The sequence below is a fragment of the Mastigoproctus giganteus genome, chromosome 7, assembly GCF_048544385.1.
Source record: "Mastigoproctus giganteus isolate SK-2022 chromosome 7, ASM4854438v1, whole genome shotgun sequence".
NCBI lineage: Eukaryota > Metazoa > Arthropoda > Arachnida > Uropygi > Thelyphonidae > Mastigoproctus > Mastigoproctus giganteus.
Window position 1 is genome coordinate 69,266,937 of NC_143581.1, and position 26,095 is coordinate 69,293,031.

The window sequence follows — 26,095 nt, forward strand, 5'->3', positions numbered from 1 at the left end:
GTCAGGCCACACCTTGAGTACTGTATACAGGTCCGGAGGGCTCATTTCAAGAAGGATGTAGAGCTTCTGGAACGAGTACAGAGAAGGGCAACAAGATTAGTGAATGGAACAAAGGGTTGCTCTTATGAAGAAAGGCTTAAGTTTTGCAAATTACAGTGTCTGGAGACTAGGCACCGGCGAGGTGATCTCATAGAGGTGTATAAAGCCTTGAATGGTTTGAGTATGCTCAATGCTGATGGGATTCTTCCTCTTGCTCAGAATAATCACCTGAGAGGGCATAAATTCAAACTGAAGAAAGACAGATGTGTGGAAATTTGCTTTTAGCCAGCAGGTACTTTGGTTGGTGGAACAGACTTCGATCTCTTGTTGTGGAAGTTGATAGCCTAAATAAATTTAAGGCTCAGCTGGACAGGTATTTCGAATGAACGGAAGGGTGAAATGGGAGTGGGTTTTTTTTTTTTTTTTTGCTGATGCTGCATAAGCTTGCTTTCTTGCATCATATTCCTCTACTAATGCTAATATCTTTAATTAAATCCCACATTGATAGATTATGATCACTGCCACCTAGTGATTCCATAATTTGAAGATTCTTAATGCATGATGAGCCTAAATAAGTGATATGATAATCAGATCAAGTTAATAGAAGCGTACTACTTTTTCTTTTTGCTTCCCTAACATGCTGATGTAGAAAACAATCATCCAATAAATACAAAAAAAGTATTGCTACTGTATGAATGATTAATACATGCATTCTAGTTGATCTCTGGAAAGTTATAACACAATCATGTAGTGTATATATATTCTATTTTCTTAAAAGTGTTTGCACTCAGAATTTTTCTTACACTCTGTTTTGCTTTCCCCCTTAAGAAATTACCAATAATCTCCCAACCTGACAGTATCCAACAACCTTGCTGCCTATTTTCCATTGTGGTTATGTATTGATGAAAGCATTCCCCTTGCTCATCACTTACATCTGCCAAATTTCAAGGAAAAAACTGAGATGTGAATGAAGAAAATAAATTTTCAAAGATATTCAGCAGCCCCATAACTTTACAACATTGCAGTAAAGTTGACACCAGAAATTCATAATTATCTTCTTTTCTTCTCCCAAGAAATATGTGTACAATTGCTTTAAATGTTCACTGAGCTGCTAGTTCAATATCATGTAGCTTTGTTTCAGATACATTATCTTTGAGGAGTTCCTTTATTTGAAGACCAATGAAAATTCTTTCTTTGAAATTTGCACCTGTTAAATTAAGAAACACTTCCCTTATTAAGAGAATCCACTTTCATTTTTATCCAGAACCTTAACAAAATTCTTCACTAATCCAAGCTTTATATGCAAAGGTGGAAGAACCTTTTTTTTTTTTTTTTTTGGTTAAACTAGTGAAACATATTTTACATTACTTCTCTGTGGTAAAAATTCCTCCCTCTTTCCCCACTGCTGCAGAATATGTTTTTCTTTTGTACAACTGTCCCACAAACTTAAAAACAAAGTCTTTTATATTTTGTGAAACATCCCTGTAGACCAGTGAGCAATCCAATTACCTTAAGATCATGACAGACATTCCAAGAAAAGGCCTCCTTTATTTCGCTCAGGATCTTGGACATACTTTCATATGTTTCTTTCAAGCCAACAGCATGAAGCAGAGTAACTGATAAAAATGCATTTCCATTGTGCAGCAGAGCTGCTTTTAAACTTAATTTTGAGGCGATAATAAATATATGGCATTCATTAGGATTGTGTTCAATGTGCAGTCTATTCAGAAGACTGCTAATGTCTTTACAGAAACACATACAGTCATTCCTCATATAGCACGATAGTTGTGTTCCTAGAAACCCCTCGTGCAATATAAACAAAAGGCTCTATGGGAAAAATAGGGTTTGTGTTCAATGTGCAGTCTATTCAGAAGACTGCTAATGTCTTTACAGAAACACATACAGTCATTCCTCATATAGCACGATAGTTGTGTTCCTAGAAACCCCTCGTGCAATATAAACAAAAGGCTCTATGGGAAAAATAGGGTTAGGTGCCGACCACCCAAGATTGAACACAATTTGTAACCAAAATATTACCAAATACAATAAATTATCGTAATATCACATGATCTTTCATTTCGCTCAAAGCGTTTCACAATTTCATATTTTTTTCTCTATCGACAGAGGCAGACTGGCCACCTCTGTTTATCGATATTGCTTTTCTTTTTCTCTCTGAATCTGTAGTGTCTTCACCAGAATGTTTCCTTTTCACACCTTTTAAGTATTTTACTCATTTTTAGGGAATAAAGCACAATTACCAAATGAGGAGGCACACTTGATACACATAAACAAAGCTGCACACGTGTAGCAAATGAATAAACAACACAGTAAACGCAGAGACACACTATGAACACCTCAAAAGCTCACATTTTACTAAAGCACATTTCTGGGGGTTACTACCATAAAACAATAAAAACAATTTCCAGTTGCGTTCCTGGTAGTGGAATCTGTTATAAACTGGTAGTAAACTCGATCTAGTTGCATTTACGACAATACCGATAGCTGGAATTGTGTGGGTTTTTACGTTATTATGGTTAAATTTGTTTCCCTCTCACTGATACAAAAAACAAATACATTTTCAGAATCTTCTCTTCATTCCTATCGTGTTGCGTTCAGTTGGGGTGATTCCGTGTTCAACTGCCATTTCTTGTAAACACAAAGGCGAATCGTGCATAAGCGAATTCGGTTCGTGTTATATACAATATCGTTCCCCTATTTATAAATTGTGTATGATCCAATTCGTGTAGTGTAAACACATGTTATATAAGGACTGACTGTACTGTCTTTCATAATGAAATTTTTTGAAAACACTTTGTGATAATTTCAATATGCAGGCACTCCCAGACTTACATAAGGGTTGCATTCCATGGAACTCTGCAAAAGTCAAATTTTACGTAAGTCGGAATTTCCCTAAAGGCTTATGTAGCAATTGCAACTATGTTTGCTGAATTGACTGAAGCAAAAAAAGAAATTTTTGACGCACATGTAAATAGAATTATTTATTCAATTTTTTTATCTCATGCATAGGAAAAATTACAAAGCATGCAATTACAAAAATTTCAAAATTATAAAAAAAGGGAGGGTACAGGCATAACATCAGCAAGTTTTACCTTTTGAGCATCGTTGCCAGAATCAACGTCTCCAGCTGATAGGTACATCGCTGCAGAGGTTGAGGGCTGTGGAAATTTAGAAGGGGTTTTTTCCAAAACACCACAAAATTTCTCTGCTGCTGCAGAATCAGCACTGGCAAATTCACAGCATACTTTAATGCTGTGGAAACCAGCACTATGCTTGAACCTATTAAACCACCTGTTGCTTGCCACAAATTTGACTTGTTGTTTGCCATACTTATCTTCATAAATACTTCTAGCTTTTGCTTGAATAGCCAATAGACTCAGGGGCACTCGCTTCTGAATCTGATTTTCCATCCATATTATTAATAGCTTTTCCATCTTCTGTATAGCACCTGAATGCTACTTTGTGATCACAGCTGATCTTAAATGCATTGTTCCTTTAACATGTTCTTTTATATGCACACTATCCTTTGAAATAGCATTCACTGTTGAAGCAGCGAGACTTAATTCCCCTGCAATAGATGACAAACTTTGTCCTGCTTCTTACTTCTTAATCATTTTCATCTTCATTTCTAAATCAATTTTGTTTGGTTTAATAGCACTGCCACCACTTGCACTTTACATTGGTCACTTTACCTTCATCATTGTAATAAGTAAATAGGAATGAAGAGAAGATTCTGAAAACTTATTTATGTTTCTTACATGATTGAAGATTTCATTAGAAGGGAACACATTTCACCATAATAATGCAAAAACCCACACAATTCCAGTTATCGGTATTATCGCAAATGCAATAAGATCACGTTTACTACCCATTTATAAAAGATTGCATAACAGAAAAGACCAATAAACCGGAAAGTGCAAATTCTTTTTGTTTTCTGGTCGTGACCTCCAGAAATGTTCTTTAGAAAAATATCAACAAAGCAGTTCAAAATTGATTATTATAATGGAACATATGATAACAATGAAATGGTAGCACTCCATTATAAAAATGACCTTTTAGAAAGATAAATAGCTTAGTTATATAGTGAAAATTTCAACTTCCGAGGTCTTGGAACAAATTACCACAATAACAATGTGTTATTGGGTTCATACTGCGAAGTTTTCACAATACCTCCATTTATTCTTACGGGATGCAAAATGCATTTCCATTTTTTTCAAGCTCACACCGTCTGCCAAAAACTTATGAAGTCGAATTATCGTAATATCACATGGTCTTTCATTTCGCTCAAAGCATTTCACAATTTCATATTTTTTCTCTATCGACAGAGGCGGACTGACCGCCTCTGTTCATTGATATTGCTTTTCTTTTTCTCTCTGAATCTGTAGTGTCTTCACCAGGACGCTTCCTTTTCACACCTTTTAAGTATTTTACTCATTTTTAGGGAATAAAGCACAATTACAAAATGAGGAGGCAGGCTTGATACACATAAACAAAGCTGCACGCGTGTAGCAACTGAATAAACAACACAGTAAACGCAGAGACACACTATGAATTCCTCAATAGCTCACATTTTACTAAAGCACATTTCTGGGGGTTACTATCATAAAACAATAAAAACAATTTTATTGTTTTTATTGTTTTATGGTAGTAACCATAAAATCAATGAAAAATCAATTTTTCTTGATTAATTAAGTGCTGCATTTTCAGGTTGGGTGAAATATGTTGAAGTGGATGGTCAAGCAAAGTCTGCAACAAAAGAGTCCTTTCTATAATCATCACTGTTCCTTTATCCCATGATTTTGAGGGATCTAATATCTGTAGGTCTTCATTATGTGGAATAGGCCTTAGATATTTTAGACAGGTTACAATATCTGATGCTGTGCTTGCTTTTTTTTCTGGACATCCCTCATATTTTTGTCATGCAGAAATAGGAATTGTCGATGTGATTGTGTGGTTCTTGCTCTGCTGTAAGAACTGCAAAAGACATACTTTTAATTTTAATTTTTACAATTAGCCACATGATATTTGTGGTGCAGGTACTACAGCACATATGTGGAGATTAAGTTTTGTTCTGTTCAACAATCTTACAACCAAAGTACAAAGAATAGGCATGTTTAGTAACACTGTAGATTTTCTTCCTGTTTTTATTGTAAACAGTCCACATGCAAAGCAGAAATTATCAGGGTGATTCAGTCCTCTTCCTTTTCTTCTGCTCAAACACTTCAACAATACAATTCTAAGCATAACAGAGAAGAAACAATCAATATGCATACAGATACATAGCCAAACTGTACGCATGTTATAATGCAAATAAGTGTACATATTGTAGGAATATGTATACACACACACATGTACACATTCACACAACAGCTGTTTTTCCATTAATGAGATGGGGGGAGATAGACAGACTAGGGTGAACCCACCCCAACAGCACTACCAGCTATGACCACATGCAAACATTATTATTTGTAGGTAATACATTTGATAGATCAGTGTCATATCTATTTCCCTAAATCTATTTCCCTATTTCCCTAATAATATGTGTATTACAGGTAAACACAGAAACCTGTGTTGGTAGAAAGTGTGATGTGACGTGAAATTTTTAAGAATTATTTTCAAAATATATGCATAAAAATTGACTGCAAATAGCCGATATGTATTAGAGGTGGTGAAAATCATGTTGGACTGGAGATGTGCAAATGTATCCCCAATTCGCAAAGGGGGGATCGAAGGGTGACACGAGTAATTGCAAACCAGTTAGTTTAACTTCTGTTCCGGGTAAAATAATGGAGTCACTGGTTAAAGATGCATTGCAGGATCATCTAGACAAGGCTGCAGCAACAATTCAGACACAGCATGGGTTTGTTAAGGGAAAGTCTTGTCTGACAAATTTGATAGGATATTATGATGTGGTTACAAAGGAACTGGATGCAAAAAATAATTTTTATATCATATATTTGGATTTCAGGAAAGCTTTTGCCACTGCTGCGCATGGAAGACTATTGTACAAATTGAAGCAGAATGGTATTAAGGGTAAGTTGCTACAATGGATAAAAGGATGGTTGAGTGGGAGAAAACAGAGGGTGGTAATCAATGGGTGCCTCTTCGTGGACTAATGTTATTAGTGGAGTCCCACAGTGTTCGGTGTTATTAGTGGATCATCTGTTGTTTTGTATATTTATAAATGATATTGCTGAAGGTATATCAGGCTTAGTGTCGAAGTTTGCAGATGATACAAAGGTTGGCAGGGTTAATGACAGTAATGGCAGTGTGCTACTGCAATAGGATCTAGATAATTTGGGCAGATGGGCTAAGAAGTGGCAACTGAAGTTTAACCTTGACAAATGCAAAGTACTGCATATGGGTAGAAGTAACCCCAGAAAAACGTACCAACTGTGTGGTAACACACTTAAGGTGGTAGAAAATGAAAAAGACCTGGGAGTAATTGAGCAGTCAGATATGAAGTTTTCTGAGCAATGCAGACAGGCTGCCAGGGCTGGTCATGCGGTTTTGTCAATGATATATAGGAATTTTGATAGCAGGGAAAAGGAGGTGATTGTCCCTCTGTATAAGGCAATGGTCAGGCCATGCCTTGAGTACTGCGTACAGGTCTGGAGGCCTCATTTTCAGAAGGATGTAGATTTGCTTGAGCATGTACAGAGAAGGGCAACAAGATTGGTGAGGGGAATGAAGGCATCCTCTTACCAAGAGGCTTAAGTCTGCAAATTGCAGTGGATGGAGACTAGGCACCTGCACAGCGATCTGATTGAGGTGTATAAGGCCTTGAATGGGTTGAGCACGCTGAATTCTGATGGGATCCTTCCACTTGTTCAGATTACGAACCTAAGGGGGCATAAATTCAAATTAAGAAAAGACAGATGTAGAATAGATGTGTGGAAATTTGCCTTTAGCCAGTGGGTGGTTAATTGCTGGAACAAACTTGCATCTGTCGTTGTGGAATTTGAAAGGTTAAATAAATTTAAGGAAGAACTGGACAGGCATTTGGAGGGAATGGTGTGATTTTTTTTTTTTTTTTTGGCTGATGCTGCATAAGCTCATACACTTGCTTTCTTGCATCACATGCCACTACTACTACTATTAATTAATTTATGGCATAGGGAAGTTTATTAGAGGCCCTGAGTTATTTGTTGATATTTCAATAAAAGATTAGGCAACTTATTCATAATTATGGATGGAAAATTATGAAGCTATGCTGATAAAATGTACTCACTGATATATTTATTTTAAACAATTTAAAAAGGTATAGTGTTTATTAATAAAATCAATATAGCAACTGTTGTTGTTTTTCAGTACATGACCAAGAATAGCTACTGTGTGCCATGGAACTTTTATAAAATATATTTAGGGACAAATAAAAATGTTTCAGAAATCAGCCACAATCTGTGATAGATTACGGTATATATTATTGTTTATCAGATTCTACTACATTCAAAAACAGAATCCGTGTGTGTGTGTGTGTGTGTGTGTGTGTGTGTGTGTGTGTGTGTGTGTGTGTGTGTGTGTGTGTGTGTGTGTGTTGTTTGCACATGCAGATTGTACTATCTAGTGGTGACTAAGACCAATCAGATTCCATAACCATCCAAAGAAAAGTGGTGTGCTGTTGTACAGTTTTACATAAAAAAGACTTTCAGTCAACAGATCTGCTGCATGAATTAATACAGGAAATTCCATGGCACTAAGAGTCAAACAAGGATATGCCATGGCCTGGATTACTGAAGTCCATAAGGTCAACCAGTGTTCCAACAGATACACGTCCAATGGTATAAATGCAGTGTTTTTCATCTAATTTACAACTAAACATCAGTGCAGGAACAGAGCATTTCATTAATCTGGATTTTGAAGGCAGTAGATACTTCTATTCCATCAAGGTGTGTGGAATACATAGTCACTGAGAAGAAAAAAAATATCTGCATAAGGAACTATCCCTGCAACATACAATGATCTGAACCAGAATTCCAATTAGAATGGACAATAAATTATACTTTTCCCTTCACAAAAACAAGTGATAAACCAATTCCATCTTGAACTTTTCCAATCTCTCCAACACAGTCAATTTGGGTGGCAATTTATTCCAATGATTTATACCACTCCACCTGAAGGTAAACTTCACGATATACACTCTTCTGTTACTCCCTAAGAATTCATAATTGTACCCACAGCTCTTATCTCTCATACCAATGTTATTGTTCTCTGTGTTTTTTGTTTTTTTTTTTTTGCTTTGCAACAAAGCAACTAAAACTTTGCTGTGACAGTGTAGTGTCTGTAAATTGCATGTGTTTTGTGGTTTTCCTGGAGAAAGCTGACCACAAAATATCATGCAACCCTTGCCCAAGAGTGACTAAATTTAAAAGAGTGCAAAAACAGCCCAAAAAATTCCATCCATCTTGATGGGATTTGAATTCCATCATTTTTTACATGTTGTAGAGGAACAGTAATTTTAACAACTGCGATATCTTCCTCATTCAGTTTATTCATCCCTTCAGAGCCCTATACATCTTAATTAGATTTTCCCTGCTCCCATCCAAGGTGTCTCTAGGTTCCAAGCTTTGCAGTCTGCATCTTTTAAAGTGTTCCTCATAGGAATAATTATTAGTAATCCTCACCAACCTGGTTGTCCTTCTTTGAACTCTCAAGAATGTCAATGTCACTTTTTTTTTTTACCACAGCCAAATACAACATTTCAAGTGCTGCCTCACCACTATATATAGAGAAATTTGTAAGTTAAAGAAATGCATAATGTGGTGGAAACATCAACATTCTTCACTGGGGAAAAAAAAAAAAAGAAAAAAAATCAAGGATCAACTACCAACAAAACAAGGTCATACTTAGCATTTTCACTGGACAAGGACCCTGCTTCCAGACTTTAGAAACAATCTGGCATTATCCTTTATAACAACGCCTCACTAGTAAGTAGCAAACGAAATAAGACTACAGCCACTCCCCTACTTACATAATACTCAACTTACAGAAATTCCAGTTTATGTAAGTTATTGCCAGCCGGTGCAAACTTAAAAAAATTGTGGAAATGTATTTTGCATCCCATAGGAATAAATGGAGGTATAGTGAAAATATCATACTGTGAACCCAATAACACATTGTGTTTTTTTTTTTTTTTTTTTTTTGGTAATTTGTTCCAAGACTTTGGAAGTTGAAATTTTCTCTATATAACTAAGCTATTTATCTCTCCAAAAGGTCATTTTTATAATGGAAATTGCACTACACTTTCATCATTATATGTCCGTTATAAGAATTAATTCTGAATGCCTTTGTGATATTTTTCTAAAACACATTTCTGGAGGCCACTACCATAAAACAATAAAAGCAATTTGCACTTTCCGGTTTATTGGGCTTTTCTGTTAGTGCATCTAATTATAAATGGGTAGTAAACTCGATCTTATTGCATTTGCAATAATCTCGATAACTGGAATTGTGTGGGTTTTTACGTTATTATTGTGAAATGTGTTCCCCCCCCCTTTCACTGAAATCTTAAGTCATATAAAAAACAAATAAATTTTCAGAATCTTCTCTTCATTCCTATTTACTTATTACAATGATGAAGGGAAAGTGACTAACAGAAAGTGCAAGTGCTGGCAGTGCTAGGAAACAAAACAAAATTGATTTAGAAAGATTTAGAAATGAAGATGATTAATTAAGAAGTACGAAGCAGGACAAAGTTTGTCATCTATTGCACAGAATTAGGTCTTGCCGCTTCAACAGTGAATACTATTTTAAGGGACAGAGCGCATATATAAGAACATGTTAAAGGATCAACGGATTTGGGGGTTTCACACTGGGGCCAGTCTGCCCCAACAGTGATCACAAAACAGCCCTGAGGTGCTATATCAAAGATGGAAAGTAAGTGCCCATGAGTCTAATGGCCATTCAAGCAAAAGCAAAAAGTATTTATGAAGGCAAGTATGGCAAAGCCCAAGTACAGTTCGTGGCAAGCAACGAGTGGTTTAATGGGTTCAAGCATCGCGCTGGTTTCCAAAACATTAAAGTAAGTAGTGAAGTCGCCAGTGCCGATTCTGCAGCTGCAGAGAAATTTTGTAATGTGTTGGAAAAAACCCCTTCTAAATCTGCACAGCCCTCAACCTCTGTAGTGCCGTGCTTATCAGTTGGAGAGTTAATTCTAGCAACAATGCTCGAAAGGTAAAACTTGCTGGTGTTATGCCTGTGTCCTCTCTCTTTTTGTAATTTTATAATTTTTGTAATTTTTCCAGCGCATGAGATAAAAAATGGAATAATTCTATTTAGATGTTCGTTAAACATTTCTTTTTTGTTGCTATCAAATTCAGTGCGCATAGTTGCCAGGGTAGAATTTCTCTAAATGCTTATTTAGGGCAATTCCGACTTACATAAAATTCAACTTACGTAGCATTCCTAGGAACACAAGCCTTATGTTAATAGGGGAGTGGCTGTATTTTAAATGGAAATGAAATTCCTCTCCATTCCCAGTAAATCTGCACACTTTTCAGCCTCTAAAAAACAAGAACTGAAAGGATACAGATTCTAATCAGGCATTTTATCCCCTCAACCACCAAGGAAACCAGGGAATCTACAACATAAATAAATAAGTGACTGAAGAAAGGTATCCTGTGCTTGGTAAAACAATGGGATGTATGTTTCAATACTAAGGATATTAAGGTAGATAGAGTGAATTTTCCTAACAAATGCAAGTGTCATCAAACACTCCTAACGAACTTATCAGATATTTAAAATATGAGAGCAGTTTGATACAGAATGATCATAATTTTTCTTGAAATCCCATACTGCTTGCTGAATTTAAGACCAAACCAAGCTGCATCACAGCAGCTGCAGTGCGTGCTTGCGGTGACCTTGACAGTCAGTCAAGTTTATGCCTATATAACAATTTACATGCTGTGCAAGGAACAGTATGCTGCTCTCAAATTTTGTTTCTGTACAGAATCTACACAGGTGATTTAGAATTTTTAAAGATAGACATGAGTCAATCACAAAAATTGGTGGTTTGGAGCTCCAACCACTGCTGTCACCACAGAAACCATAAACATTGCTTTGGTAATCATTAGAGAAGATCGTCATATAATAGTAAGGAAACTAGCAGAGATATTTAGAATATCAGCAGGAAGCATGAACAGTATTCTCCATGAATATTTGCCTATGACAGTGTTTATGCACACCGGGTTCCAAGACTATTCACACCCAAGCAACAGCAAGTTTGCATGGAGGTCTGCCATGAACTGCAATGGATGGTTACTGAATATGGTGAGATTCTGCATAAGGTGATAACAGTGGATGAGACATGGCTTCATCATTTCAATCCAGAAAATAAGCAACAAAACTCTGGAAATCCATATCATAAAAAAAAAGGGTTGGCAAAAGTTGTGGCTTCTGCAGGACAGGATAACGTCATCTCTTTATTTGACATGCAAGGAATGGTTTACCAGCATGTTGTGCCATGTCGTAAGACATGTTACAGGACCTTTCTACAAAACTGTATAGCATGCTTTATAGGATCATATTCATAGCAAACCACCACACCTGCATGCAGGTGGGTGGATGCTGGGGCATGACAATGTGAGCCCTCATACTGTCATTCAGTTTGAGCAGTATGAGGCAGTACACAGTCAGCATTAATGTCAAATGTATTCCTCATCCATCCCACAGCCTAGACCTTGCACCCTACATTTATTTTTTTTATTTCCAAAGTTAAAGAAGGATCTGCAAGGTTTGTTGTTTGTTATTTGGGTTTTAGGAGCATTAGCAACTAAGGCCATATTGCCATGGGATATGCGGCGGTCTTTCCCTGACCTTTCCGCATCCTCCGTATTTGGTGGTCACGGACTCGAACCCCGGTCTAATCAAGAAGTGTGTGCTACGCACTGCTGCTCCTGTTCACCTGGCTACGAAGGCGCCGATCTGCAAGGAAAACATTTCAGTAGCCAAAAATGCATGACATAAAAATGGCTTAGCATTAGAATTAGTAGAGGCATATCATGCAAGAAAGCAAGCTTAGGCAGCATCAGTCAAAAAAAAAAAAAAAAAAAAACACTTCCATTTCAATCCATTCGTTCCAAATACCTGTCCAGCTCAGCCTTAAATTTATTTAGGCTATGGAAGTCTGTTCCACCAACCAACTACCCACTGGCTAAAGACAAACTTCTGCACATCTATCCAACATCTGTCTTTCCTCAATTTGAATTTATGCCATCTCAGGTGATTATTCTGAGCAACAGGAAGAATCCCATCAGCATTGAGCATGCTCAAACCACTCAAGGCTTTATACACCTCTATCAGATCACCTCGCATGTGTCTAGTCTCCAGACACTGCAATTTGCAAAACTTAAGCCTCTCTTCGTAAGAGCAACCTTCGTTCCATTCACTAATCTTGTTGCCCTTCTCTGTACTCATTCGAAAAGCTCGACATCCTTCTTAAAAGGAGGACACCAGACCTGTATACAGTACTCAAGATGTGGCCTGACCATTGCCTTATACAAGGGGAAAATCACCTCCTTATCCCTGCTAGAAAAATTCCCGTATATCATTTAAAAAACACCATGAGTTACTCTTGCAGACCGTCTACACTGCTCAGAAAACTTCATATCTGCCTGCACAATTACCCCAATAGTTCCTTTTCCGCCACTGCCAGTGTAGTACCACAGAGTCAATACGTTACTCTGGGGTTACTGTTTCCCTATATGTAGTACTTTACATTTGTCAATGTTAATCTTCATTAGCTACCTCTCAGCCCATCTGCTCAACTTTTCTAGATCCTGTTGCAGCAGCGTACTGTCAGTAGTGTCCTTAACAACCGTGCCAACCTTTGTATCATCTGCAAACTTGGACATTAAGCTGGATATACCATCATCAATATCATTCATAAATACAGAAGACAACAATAGACCCAACACTGCACCCTGAGGGACTCCATTAATAACATTAGTCCACGATGACAGTGCTCATTGATTACCACTCTGTCTCCCCCCCCCACACCATCCCTTTATCCATAGCAGCAATTTGCCTCCAATGCCACACTGCTCCAATTTGTTCAGCAGTCTTCCATGTCCAACAGTATCAAAAGCCTTTCTAAGATCCAAATATATAATATCCAAGTTATTCCCTGCATCCAGTTCCTTTGTGACCACATCATGGTATGCAATCAAATACCTCAGGCAAGACGTTCCTTTAACAAAACCATGCTGTGTCTGAGCTATAACTGAAGTCTTGTCTAGATGATCCTGCAATACTTCTTTAACCAGTGCCTCCATTAATTTTCCTGGAACAGAAGTTAAACTAACAGATCTATAATTACTTGTGTCACCCTTTGATCCTCCTTTGTGAATTGGGGTCATATCTGCACATCTCCAGTCCATGGGTACCTACCCTGAGTCCAAAGAAGCTCTCATAATTATGGCTAATGGTTTGCTTACTTCCTTTGCTGCCTCTTAATATAACTGGATAGATCCCATTCACCCTGGGTTCTTTTTTTATGTTAATCTTCAACAATTTCTTCTCGACTTTCCTCTCAGTTATTACAAAATCATCTAGCTCACTGAGATAGTTTACTTCACCTCTGGCATTCCCTCCCTAAATAACTCCTCATGTGTGAATGTAGATGCAAAATACTCATTTAGTTTGTTAGCCGCCTGAGCAGGATCATCAACAGTCGAACCATCTGTATCCAGTGGAACAACGTGATTCATCCCTTTCCTGCTAGAGTTCACATAGGTAAAGAACTCTTTTCTGTTTTTCTTTGCATCCTTTGCCAAGGATTTCTCATAATCTGCCTTTGCCTGCCTACTCTCCTTTGTGACTTGGTTACAGACCAGTTTATATCTATCATAGGCTTCCATGTCACCCATTAATTTATATGTATCCCATGCATTTTTATTCTCTGCCATATGACTCAATAGTTCATCTGACATCCATTTAGGCCTAAACCTTGAACATTATTTCTTAGTTGGTATGTAAAGCCTAGTAGCTTCCAGGATAAATTCTTTGAATGCTTTCCATTTTGAATTTGCTGTTGGTAACATCATCAGTTGGTCCCACCGTATAGAATTTAAATACTGTCTCAGACCACCGTAGTCGCCTTTATGAAAGCAAAAACCCTTCCCTTTACCCCTGATGGTAGTTACCTTTTTGAGTAAATCCCACTTCAGCACACCGTGATCACTGCCACCTAGTGGTTCCTTTATCTGCAGATTCTATATGCATGAAGAATCACTACTGATAATCAGTTCAAGAGTATTACTCCCTCTAGTTGCCTTCCAAACATGCTGATGTAGAAAACAATCATCCAATACACCCACAAAAGCCTTGCTAGTGTGTGAGTGACCAAACCACAATTTCCAGTCAATATCTGGGAAATTAAAATCTCCCATTATAAGACTCTCTGATTTACAGGCCCACTCTATATCCCTGTACAGTTTCTTATTATACTCATCGGAGTCAGGCCTACAGCACACTCCTACTCTCAATTTTGATCTCCCAATGCTTATGTCACACCAAACTGACTCGACAGTGCACTGTCCAGCGATGTCGACTGGCTTCACTTCCTTGGATTTTATGTGTTTCTTAACTAATAGCATAACCCCTCCTCCCTTCCTATCACATTATACTCCCCAAATTCCAGTTCTGCATTCCTTATATCTGTGTGATACCAGGTCTCTGATATCCCAACAATATCTACCTTTGATGTTTTGAGCAATACCTCAAATTCATCAAATTTATTTACCAAATTCCTAGCATTGGTGTACATTCAAGCATACATGCACCTGTTCCTATTCTTAGCTACCCTAACACAACCCATGTGTTTACTTGTACCACAATGACTCCCAGCAGTCTCTGAAATACCCTGCATCTTGTTTTCCAAGCTGCTGCTCATTCCAATAGAAGCAGTGCAAGAATCACTTTCACCTCTGCCAGTGGCTACTGTTAATCTATTAGTCCTTGTATCCCCCCCAAGCTAGCAGTTTTCTGTCCCACCTAACACTGCCTCGATAGCATCAGCAAATATTCTTGCACCTTTCTATTTAAGTATATCCCATCCCTGTAGAAGAAGTCTCGCCTGTTAATAAGTAAAGACCAGGCTGAAAAAATTTCTACCCCTTGAGCCTTGCACAATCTTTCCAGGGTCGAATTGATTGACAAGGCTCTCATCATATACAAGTTCAGTAAAATGGCTTCCTCCATTTTACTGAAGAATGGCAGAAATGTTAGAGTAAGTATATTTAAACAAATGGGGACTACTCTAAAAAAGGCACATACTTTTATCAAAACATCAATATACCTTTATTAGAAATTAGAGTATATAAATGTATGCTGTGAAAAAAAAAAAATTTGTGATCATTTTTTATTGAACCGTACATATGTACGGTTCAATAAAGAATGTTTGTTCGTTCGTTCATACGTATGTACATACGTACGAACGATACAAATTTTTTTTTTTCACAGCACGCACATTATTTATATCCTTTTGCTTCCTCTACTGCTGCACTTCATGTTTTGGAGCATTAGACATACTATAACTTTTGTTATTTCCCTTTTTCTGCTTATTTTTCTTCTTATCTGTTATATATTCCTACTATATATATATATATCAGTGGCATCTGTTCCACTTATAAAATAAAAACTTCTTACCCCTGTAATGATCTTGACAGAACACTAGATCGTATAGAGGCATAAACACTTGCAAAATCTTCATTTTTGTTTTCACGAAGCCAGTGAGCAATACAGACAAGGTCATTAATTACTTTTGCTATAAAAATAAAATATTCATACATGTATAAGTACAAAACATTTAAAAATCAAAAATAATATTAAATAGATCTGAGAAATTTACTAGGTGCAAAAGAAAAAAAAAGACACTGAGTGGTCGAGAAGTCAGAAGTCAATATATATTCCATGGAATATATATTGACTACTGACTGACTACCTTGCTATATCTCAACCTCTTAATAATACATGGCTGAATCTCTTGAGATTTATATTACATATATGGATTTAGATTTTGGAACAGGATATCACTGGCTCATAAGGTTATAGCATGGCTCAACTTAAATATGAGCAAAAAATAGCGTGTAGAATGGGCAAGTTTTCCCAATGACAACTTTACACAAGCTTTGCTTTGGATGAAAACTGATAGGGAATCAGTAGTATCAAAGCTTGGAGTATACAAAGCTGTTTCAAGAATATTCAAGTGGTATGTTTTATTTTTCACTACAACTGTATACTTTTTATATTTTTATATAAATACCCCATCATATCATAAGTAAAACCAAAGCAGAGGGTGTTTTAATAAAAGGGTGTACAGGATGTTTTAAATACATACATATGTCAACTTCTGACTTTTGAAAAGCTGGCGATCAGGTATCTGTACGCAGGAGGAAAGCAGAAGATTTTTTGGAAACAGCAGATTTTCAGAAAAACAATATTTTGAAATCCAGTTATGGACTTGAAATTTAATTTCACTAACAACATACACATTTTACATTAAAACAGAGAAGTAGGGTTGTGTACCAGTACAGCATACTTTCAAAAATTAGTTTAACTAGGATTTTGCTGCCACTGGATTATTAGACATCAACTTATCTTAATTAGTTCAGAAAAATAGTGTTGCAGACTCTGCCCCTTCAGATATGTTAGATCACAATTTTGTTTATAACAAATGGCTATGTTGTCAAGGACATTTCCAAGGTTTCATTAGAAAGAGATCTGAAGTGCATTTATGCTGTCCCCCACCTGGCTAATGTTAGGTATCTTCTAATTCTCAACAAATTAACCCCAGGGGCTCACATCTGGTGAGTATGGGCTTGGCAAACCCAGGGTCCTGAGATGAATATCATCATTCTTCTCTTTCTTGGTGACTCCTTTCTACTTCTCTCTCTCTCTCAGGGTAACTCGGGATTTTTTTTTTTTGGTAGGTGCAGCATAAGCCCCAGGCTTCTTTGCATCATATGGCTAATAATAATAATACTACAAGAAGCTATTAAAATGCCAAGCATGGCTTGGAATAATTTGTTATATTTAAAGCTTCCTTGTGCAGTTGTCAGCCCCCTAACCAAGGACTACTATACATTGATTCTTTCTTATTTCATAATAGTCTATCTGGTAGGCTGAAATTGACACTGAAATTGACATCACCAATACTGCAATATATCTACTGCTTCATCCATTTCTTTAGCATCGATGATTACAAAAAGTACTGGAAATCTGTGCACAAAAAATTTCAAATCTGAAAATGATGTGCTGCCAACTGATGAAATTTGTGCAACCTCAGCATTTACAAGAACATCAATTTTCAATGGGAACTTGTGTACCATGATGTCAATAAAGTAATAAATTAGCATGCAGCAATAAAGTACTAAATTACTTAAGAAACAAAAGTTGAAGTGGGAAAGGATTCTGTTATTTTTGTATTAATCCATGTAACTCCATAGGAGTATAAATAATATTTATCAGTTTTTATTAACCATGAATTTATAACAATACAAGCAGATTTTATAATGTAGCTGTATCACATATCTGTCACATAACTTGGGAACAGTACAGATTGTTATACTCGTGTCTCTTAATTAAGTGTGGTATCTTTAAATTAAATTTACATAAAAATCGTGCCTCAGGTTAGAACAAAAACTGAAAAACACCTGGTTAAATGTAGAATTAAAAACATAGCAGAATTAGAAACATTATGAACATGCAGAAAACAATAAGCCAGTAAGTTCATAAAAGTAAATAACAGACTGTAAAATGTAGCAGGAATGTTGTGTTGAACATAAATGTCGTTTAAGTGTAAATAAAAATTAAATATTTAGAAAAAGTAAAGAAAAAAAAAATAAATTTAATTAACCATTACAAAATTTGTTGGAAAATGTGAAATTTGACTCAGCTTGGGTATGCAAAAAATATTATATGAGTGGGTCAGAAGTATAGTGAACCAAGTCCAATTTTTCTTCAGGTTGAGCTACAGGTGTACTAAGTCTCTTCAAGCCAATAATCAGCGAAAATGTGGACAAAGTCTTTAGTTCTTCAGCCAACTGAGAGAGAGAGCAATGGTGCCTTGCCTTATAATGCTGAAGAACATCTAGTAGTGTTCATTGTTACAGTGGGCCAAGTCCATCTTGCACGAGATTCAGCAGGAAAGTGATCCAAGTCCCCTTGTTTATAACCAAGCATAATGTTGGTTATAGCAAGCATTATGGAGAGGTATGCTTGGTTTATAACCAAGCATACCTCTCCATAATGTTTGAATCATTGAAAGTGAATTGTCAAAATAAATACTGTCTAATTAATTTTAGTTACTGGAAGAGGCTGACAAAGTTTCTGATAATTATTATGCTTGGACTTTTGATTTGCAATAAGCTCTTGCATTTCCAAAACTAACCACATCTGTCACTCATTACAAGGGAAATTTGTACAAATACAATTTACAATTGAAGTGTCCACCCAATTAAATCTGGATGCTCTGTAATGTATGTGTGGAATGAGACAGAAGGTGGAAGAAGATCTCAAGAAATCTTTATAACAAAGCATTTAAAAGATGACACCAGCCAATGCACCAACATTACTCTGTATTGTGATGCTTGTGGGGGGGGGGTACAGCAATATAAAGGTTGCACTTAATTTACTGAAGTTGTGCAATGATCCTTCTATGGCCATCAATGCATATACAGCCCTGACAACTGGATTAATATAATAAAAAACTCAAAGAAAAAAGACCCACCATTTAAAATAGCTGAACTTAAGCACAATGATTTTTCTGTCATCAGAGCCACTAGTAACGGCCATACTCAACAGGAAAAAAAAAAAAAAAAAAAAAAAAAACCACATTAGCAAGGAGCCTGTCAACTGGCTTAACTTTCGATGGCTGCAGTTTAAAAGAGGGTGTCCCTTCTCAAAATATTTTACAAAATATCATCAAGCAATTTAATGCCATTCAAAGAAATTGATGTACAGAAGGAGAAAATCGGTAGACTTCTGTCTTCATTGGCGCAAGTTGAACAAAATCAACTATGCAAACACCGATGGCCCATAACAAGTGCAAAGAAAGCAGACATGATTTCATTATTGCCTTATATTCCTCCTTGTCACCATTGTTTCTGCAAAAAATTGTCGGTGGAAATGAAAACTGGATCTGCTGAAGTGCCTGAAGATGATTCTCAAATTATGCATGAATATATATGACTAATTTTAAGGATAAAAATTTCAAATTCCTAGGAAATTCGAAAGACAGAAGATATTAATAACTATTTTCAAACAAATATTGACATAATTTATTTAAATTTATCTAACAATGAATTTTTTATTGGCTCATATATACATGGAATTAGCATGGCCAACCAGGAGAGTGAAAGTAAAATAAACCACAGATAATAATAAAACCTAATGAATTGGCGGTTCGATCCTCAAATCGAACTGCCAATGCAGACAACCAATATTCAAGTCCTCTGCATTGGTGGTTCGATCTGGGGATCGGGTGGCGGACTGATCTTTCGATCGACTCGCCTTTGCGGCGATTTGTCTAGCGATCGAAATGCAGTGATTCACTGACCATTATTGGCCTTGTGGTCCTCTGTTGAGATGGGGCATAATGGTCAGTCTGTTTTTTTTTGGTTTATTCTTGTTTTATTTTATTGTAGTGGTTTCATCTCTCTTGGTGATATTTCACATAAATTTGGACCTGGTGCCCATTAGAGGCACCGTTAAATTTCTATTTAATTGGCTTTCGAAATTTAATGAATTTATTATCCTTACATTTAGATGTTCTAAATTGCCTTAGAATTTTTACTCTTGTTACCCCTCTCTTCCCTCCCTGTTGGTTTGATTGTTATGTTTAATTCTGACAATTTTCGCCATGATGCTGGCATTGTTTTTATTTTTAATTCTAATTTATTTTTATGGTTATATATATATATATAAAAAAATAAAAAAAATAAGTAATATGGAAATAAATGTTAATAAATTGTAACCAACAAACTGTAACTAATACTTATGGGCCAACACAACTGCAACAGCAATGATGCGTTACGATCATAATGTGTATAAAATATGTTGTAAGTAGTAATTAATATTGAAGACAATCATATATACCAAGATAGATTTATAGAAAACTGCAAGGGATAATGTATGGTTAGTAGAAGGAAGAAGAAGAGAGGAAAAGGGGGGGGGGGGGGAGAGAAGAGAATATAAATTAAAATATATACAAAACTTATTATTTACCATTGCGGCCAACCACCCAGACTGAAGGCAAACAAGAACAAGGAGTTCTGTTTCTGTAATCGTTAATATCTGCTAAGTTATATAAAATAATAACAGTATTAAATAATTTGAATCTAAACCATAAAATGTAGTTAAAATTTTAGAATCAAAAGAAAGATAATATAAAGTAATAATGCAAGCACATATTGAACATCATTGATCTGACAAAGAACGTTATTTATTAATTAAAATAAGAATAAATGAAAGGCATAAGGCATATCTACCATATCCATGATGCAACCCAAATGCAGTAACAACAATAGTCGTCATGAAAGGAATGTAAATCCCTGTAGTGATTCTTAATGTGCATGTAGTGACCCCATTGTGATGGAAGTGGTAAAACGCCTGTAAATAGCCAATTAGTTAAAATTAAGTTAACACAAAGAGAAACATGCAGATAGTAAGATGAATAAAAACTAATTAAAGTGTAGGACAGCTTAAAGACAATGCAAGAAATATAGCTCGGGTACCCGAGCTACAACTTATATCTTGCATCATCTTTAAGCTGTCCTACACTCTTTGTTCTTATTTCTCCGAAATTATTAGGGTAATCCAAGGATGTAGGAGAAACTACTTCTTATTTGTACTACTATATTTTCGCCTTCATGGAGTTCAGGTACTATTATTCCTACTCTATTAGTTTTTAAATAGTTACATAGTACTACTATATTTTCGCCTTCATGGAGTTCAGGTACCATTATTCCTACTCTATTAGTTTTTAGATAGTAAGATGATATCTTATTATCTGCACGTTAACTTTGCATGTTAACGTTAAGTTAACTTAATTTTAACTAACTGGCTATTTACATGCGTTTTACCAATTCCATCACAGGGGTCACCACGTGCACATTAACCAGAGGGATTTACATTTCTTTCATGACGACTATTGTTGTTACTACATTTATGTCGCATCTTGGATACGGTAGATATGCCTTACATTTATTCTTATTTTAATTAATAAATTATGTTCTCTGTTGGATCAACGATGTTCAATATGTGTTTACATTATTACTTTATATTATCTTTCTTTCGATTCTAAATTTTTAACTTCCTTTTATGGTTTAGATTCAAATTATTTAACCTCTGAATTTATTACTATTATTATTTTATACAACTTAGCAGATATTGATGATTACAGAAACAGAGAACTCCTTGTCGTTTTTTTGCCTTCAGTCTGGATGGCTGGCCCCAGATGAAATCACCAAGATTGTGGGTAAATAGTGATGTTTTGTATATATTTTAATTTATATTCTCTTCCCCCCCCCCTTTTTTTTTCTCTCTCTTCTTGTTACGTCTACTAACCTCTTACATTATCCCTTGCATTTTCTATACATCTATCTTGGTATACATGATTGTCTTCAATCACTATACACAACATATATATATATATATATATATATAATAATAAAAATACATTTAGGGAAAAAATCATGAACAACAGTTCATGATTTAGAACTTACATATAAAATGTAAATTTATTAACTGAATTAACAAACTAAGTGCTTAAAAAAAAAGTAACTTTTAACTAAAGGTTAACTGAAATTTTCAAAAATTATTCTTTAAAAAAGATAAAGTTATATATATAAAGAATAAAAGCAACAAACCTGGAAGTTGTTCAACTGTTGTTCTATCATCTTCATTTGTCAGTTCTATTAAAGTAAACATCGGTTATAAAAACTTAGATCAACTTATAAAAAATTTAAAAAAAAAAAAAAAAAACTTTGTTCACAATGAATTTTATATTCAATATTCAAAAATTAACACCAAAACTTAAATTCAAATTCGTAAAAATTCTTGCTGCACATACAACCCCACACTGCATCATCTAATATTCAAAGGTTTAAAATACACTTGACTGTTTGAAATCATGAATGGAAACCAGTGGCATAGCTACCATGTAGGCAGGCAAGGCAATTGCCTCTGGGCCCGGACCCTTTAGGGTTCTGGCGTCTGTTTTTGCAATTTTCATTAATTATGTAGGGGCCGAACATGTTCTTTGCCTCCAGGCCCGAAAAAGGGTAGCTACGCTACTGTTGGAAACAATCATAACCTTGGCACGTGTGTTATCTATGATTTTTCTCCCTGAAAAACAATTTATTTATAAATATTATCTAACATCTGTACTCTATATGAAGGCAACTGATTCAGTTACCTTCATGCAGAGTTCTGTAATATTCAAACTAGAACACAAACCAGTTACTTTCATTTGTGTTTGGCTTTGGAATCCGAGACTTGGCTATTTTTTTTTTTTTTTTTTATAGAGAAGATAAATATAAAAATAAATTCTTTATTGCTGATAAGTACAGAATTTGTACTAGAGACAATAATACTCATCACGGCAACATGGCCAGGAGTTTTACATTATAAATGAGATTAATTGGCAATAAAAAAAATTTTATCATTACATGGAAATTATTAGTTACACAAAATTAAACATGTAAAAATGAAATTATAATAATGAAAATATGAGGACTGATAGTCATATGGAGGAAATTATCCCAGTTCCACAGATGTAATCCACTCGAGGAGCATGTGACGGTATTTGTAGTCGGTAGCCAATTTCTGAAGGTCGACTCCAAGATGGAGCAGTGCCTGAATTTTGGGGAGTGCCTGGGCAGGTAGGAACCGATTACACAGTTTCAGCCAGTTGTATTTGAGGGTTAGTGTGGGCTCTGACCTCAAGGATGGCGGAGGATTGCGCCACTGACAGAAATCCCAGATGTTTGGGGCGTTTATCACTCCTGTGTACATTTTTACTGAAGTCATTAAACGCCTGCTGTCAATTAACCTCGGGAGCCTGGGTACATTTAGCTGCTCAGCCATGTCAGTTGTTCTCAATTGACGGGGTCGGTGATGCTTGTTTGTGGCCCATTTCAGGGTCCACTATTCACACGAGAACAACGGTTTTTGAAGTGAGGGCAACGCAGATGCCCAAATCTCAGCAGCGTATAAAATAGCCGGATAAACAGCGGTTTGAAGATATCTGGTAGTGGTTGCGGCATCGTTGCAATGAAGTAAGTGTTGTTTTGCTCTCCAGCGTAGGGTGTTAAATCGTTTCCGGAGGTATTCTGTGTGAATATTAAATTTCAGCTTCGGATCAAAATAGACACCGAGATCCTTATGGCAGGTAACTACTGGGATGAGAGTACCTAAAACTGAAGGTTGAATTATTGTTGGTTGGTGTTTCAATGAGTAAATCATTATTGCAGATTTTGAAGGGTTAAGGTTTAATTCAAACATCTTGAAGTAAGTTGAAAGGGCGGTCAAGTTCTCAGTGATGGAAGGCGTAATTGTCACTGGGTTTGCAGACGGTGGGATTAACGTAAGAAACTTTATATCATCGGCATATATTATAGCATCATCCCGAGGACTCATGAAAGGAATCAGAATGGCTGAGAAGAGAAGGCCAGACAGGACACCACCTTGTGGGACTCCTGCATTGATTTTTCTTGTAAAGTGGGTCTTCTTCAAAGCAAGGTGGACACTTCTATTCCTCAATAAGGCAGTGAGGAAAGCTAGTAGGTCTCCATTAATCCTGAAGAAGAATTGCAGAAGACTGAGAAGGACTGTGACGTCTAGGCTGTCAAAAGCAGCTTCAATATCGGCGTACACTATAGCTAATTCAGATTTAGTTTCAAAGGCTTGAAGAATTGATGTCTGTGCGGCCATGAGGTTTGTTATGGTGGATCTATTTTCGACTATGAAATGGAACTGTTTCGGCTTCTGTGGCATCAGCTGTTTGTTTAATGGTGGAAGGAGTACCTTTTCTAGAAGTTTGATGAGGGTGGAAGAAGTTGCAATTGGTCTGAAATCTTTTAGGCTTGTTGGTGCTTTAACCTTAGGTAGTGCCCTCACAGAGTATTCATTCCATTGAGCAGGGGGAAAACTCGTGTGGAAAGAACAGAGTTGTAGATTGAGAGTAATGCATCTAGGATATAGGGACTAAGGCATTTGATTATGAAATGAGGTATCTTATCACATCCTGCGGTACTAGATGGATGCAGAGAGTTAATAGCATATATCAGTTGCTGTCTTGTGATGGAAATTATGGAGAGGTCATCAGTAGAAGCAAATTGAGAGTTTTGGAGAGGGATTTCAGCAGAAGCGGAATTGGTTTTGAATCTTGAAATGTAGTCCATCCAGTTATCTAGATCAAGATTTGAATTAATGCAACTGTGTCTTGATGAGTATGGCGCTTTTCCTTTAGACAAGGTAGTATCGGTGTATCTCTTTATTGTTGATGCCTTGAGTCTGTTGAATATAGCTCTTGCTCTGGAGTATAGGATTCGATCTTGGGTTGTGCCAGAGATTTTCCACTGCCTGTGAAGGTACTACTTGTTGTGGAAACTACACGCTAGATCTTTGGTCCACCAAGCTCTAGTTCTTGGAGAAATGTGTACGGTTGTGGCTGACGCATAGAGGGTGACTGTATTTATCCATCTTGTGATTAGGTCACATCCATCAAGCACATGCCATGGAATAGACAGCGCTGCCTCGAGGCACTTTTTTGGATCCAGAAAATTCGGAGTGAATATGATTTTCTTTTCAACAGTATTACGGCAATTGAAGCTGGGCAAAGGCAGAACAAGAAGTAATGCAGTTGGGTCTTGATCTGAATTGAAGGACATTTCTGGTTGAATGTCGAATCTGCAAATTCCAGAACATAGAATCAGGTCAAGGCAATTGGCGCCTCTCGTTGGCTCCTCAATGATAATCGTGAACTTTAATGGAGAGAGACTGTTCATTAGTCATTGAAGGAGAGGGCTCAGGTGGGGTGGAAGGTTAAAATCGCAGCAGAGAATGTGCGTAGCAGAAGGGTGTAACTTACTCATTATCCAGCTGGTAGCATCGTCAATTGTTGCAATATCTGGAGCTGGGGGTATGTAGATTGCCATTAAATCGATTAAACAGGCATTAAACTTCACAGTCACGAATATTGCTTCATAAAATAAGGAGTTGCTAGATGTGACGTGCACAAATTTCAGGTTGGAATCCTTGACGAAGATGGCAACACCGCCGCTTCTAGATTGAGATCTTGATGTGAAGAATGATGAAAATCCAGCGGCCGGAGCATACGCTATTGACTCCTGGTCAAGCCAGGTTTCTGATAGACAAATTACATCCATGCTGTCGGACAACAAGAGTTGTTTGAGAGTTTCAAGCTTATTTCGGAGGCTCCAGACATTTTGGTAGAAAACTAAGGATGAGTTGAAAGGGAATTTTTATAAGTGCTGATCTCTTTGTAGATTCTTTTGAACACCTCAACAGATTAGGCCTGGTGGAAATTATACTGTTAATTGAAAGTGATTGAAAAGCAGCATTATGTGGTATCACATCAGTATGTTTATAAGCAGTAGCTGGGGCAAGAAAGTGATTGGAGCTGGACATGTGGTGCGGCGGTTGAATTGGATGGTTTTGGGTCTTTCAATTCGTAAAAAGGCCTGATTAGAGTGCCAACTGGCTATACAGATGTGGATGCAACTGATCTGAATGCCCGATTTTCGCAAACTACTCTAAAGGACGAGTAATTTTGTGTTTTCTTGAGTAAATTTGCAGATACTTTGGTATGCAGTTCTTTACTCATTGCAGCCTCAATTTCTTCAGCAGTTGTCAGTGGCCCCAGTCGGGAAATAAAAAGGCTTCTGTGCTGGGAGGTGGAAGGCTTGCTCATCGATCTCAGAATAGAGGACATGGAGGTACCAATCCTAATCTGACCCTTTTCCTTGATATTGGCAGGGTGACTCTTAATTTGAAAGGGTGACCTGGGGAAATGAGG

The 26,095-nt window shown here is 36.6% G+C and overlaps 1 protein-coding gene across 2 annotated transcripts in view; it reads right to left on the reverse strand.

Annotated features, from left to right (window-relative positions):
* Exo70 (exocyst complex component 7) overlaps positions 1–26,095 on the reverse strand; it is a 340,721-nt gene that overhangs the window by 193,025 nt on the left and 121,601 nt on the right. For both annotated transcript variants that reach the window (XM_090377714.1, XM_090377715.1), the window contains 2 exons: positions 21,924–21,968; positions 15,703–15,820 (listed from right to left, as the gene is read on the reverse strand). In XM_090377714.1, the coding sequence (XP_090233840.1) occupies positions 15,703–15,820; positions 21,924–21,968 (163 nt within the window). The remainder of the gene's footprint in view (positions 1–15,702; positions 15,821–21,923; positions 21,969–26,095) is intronic.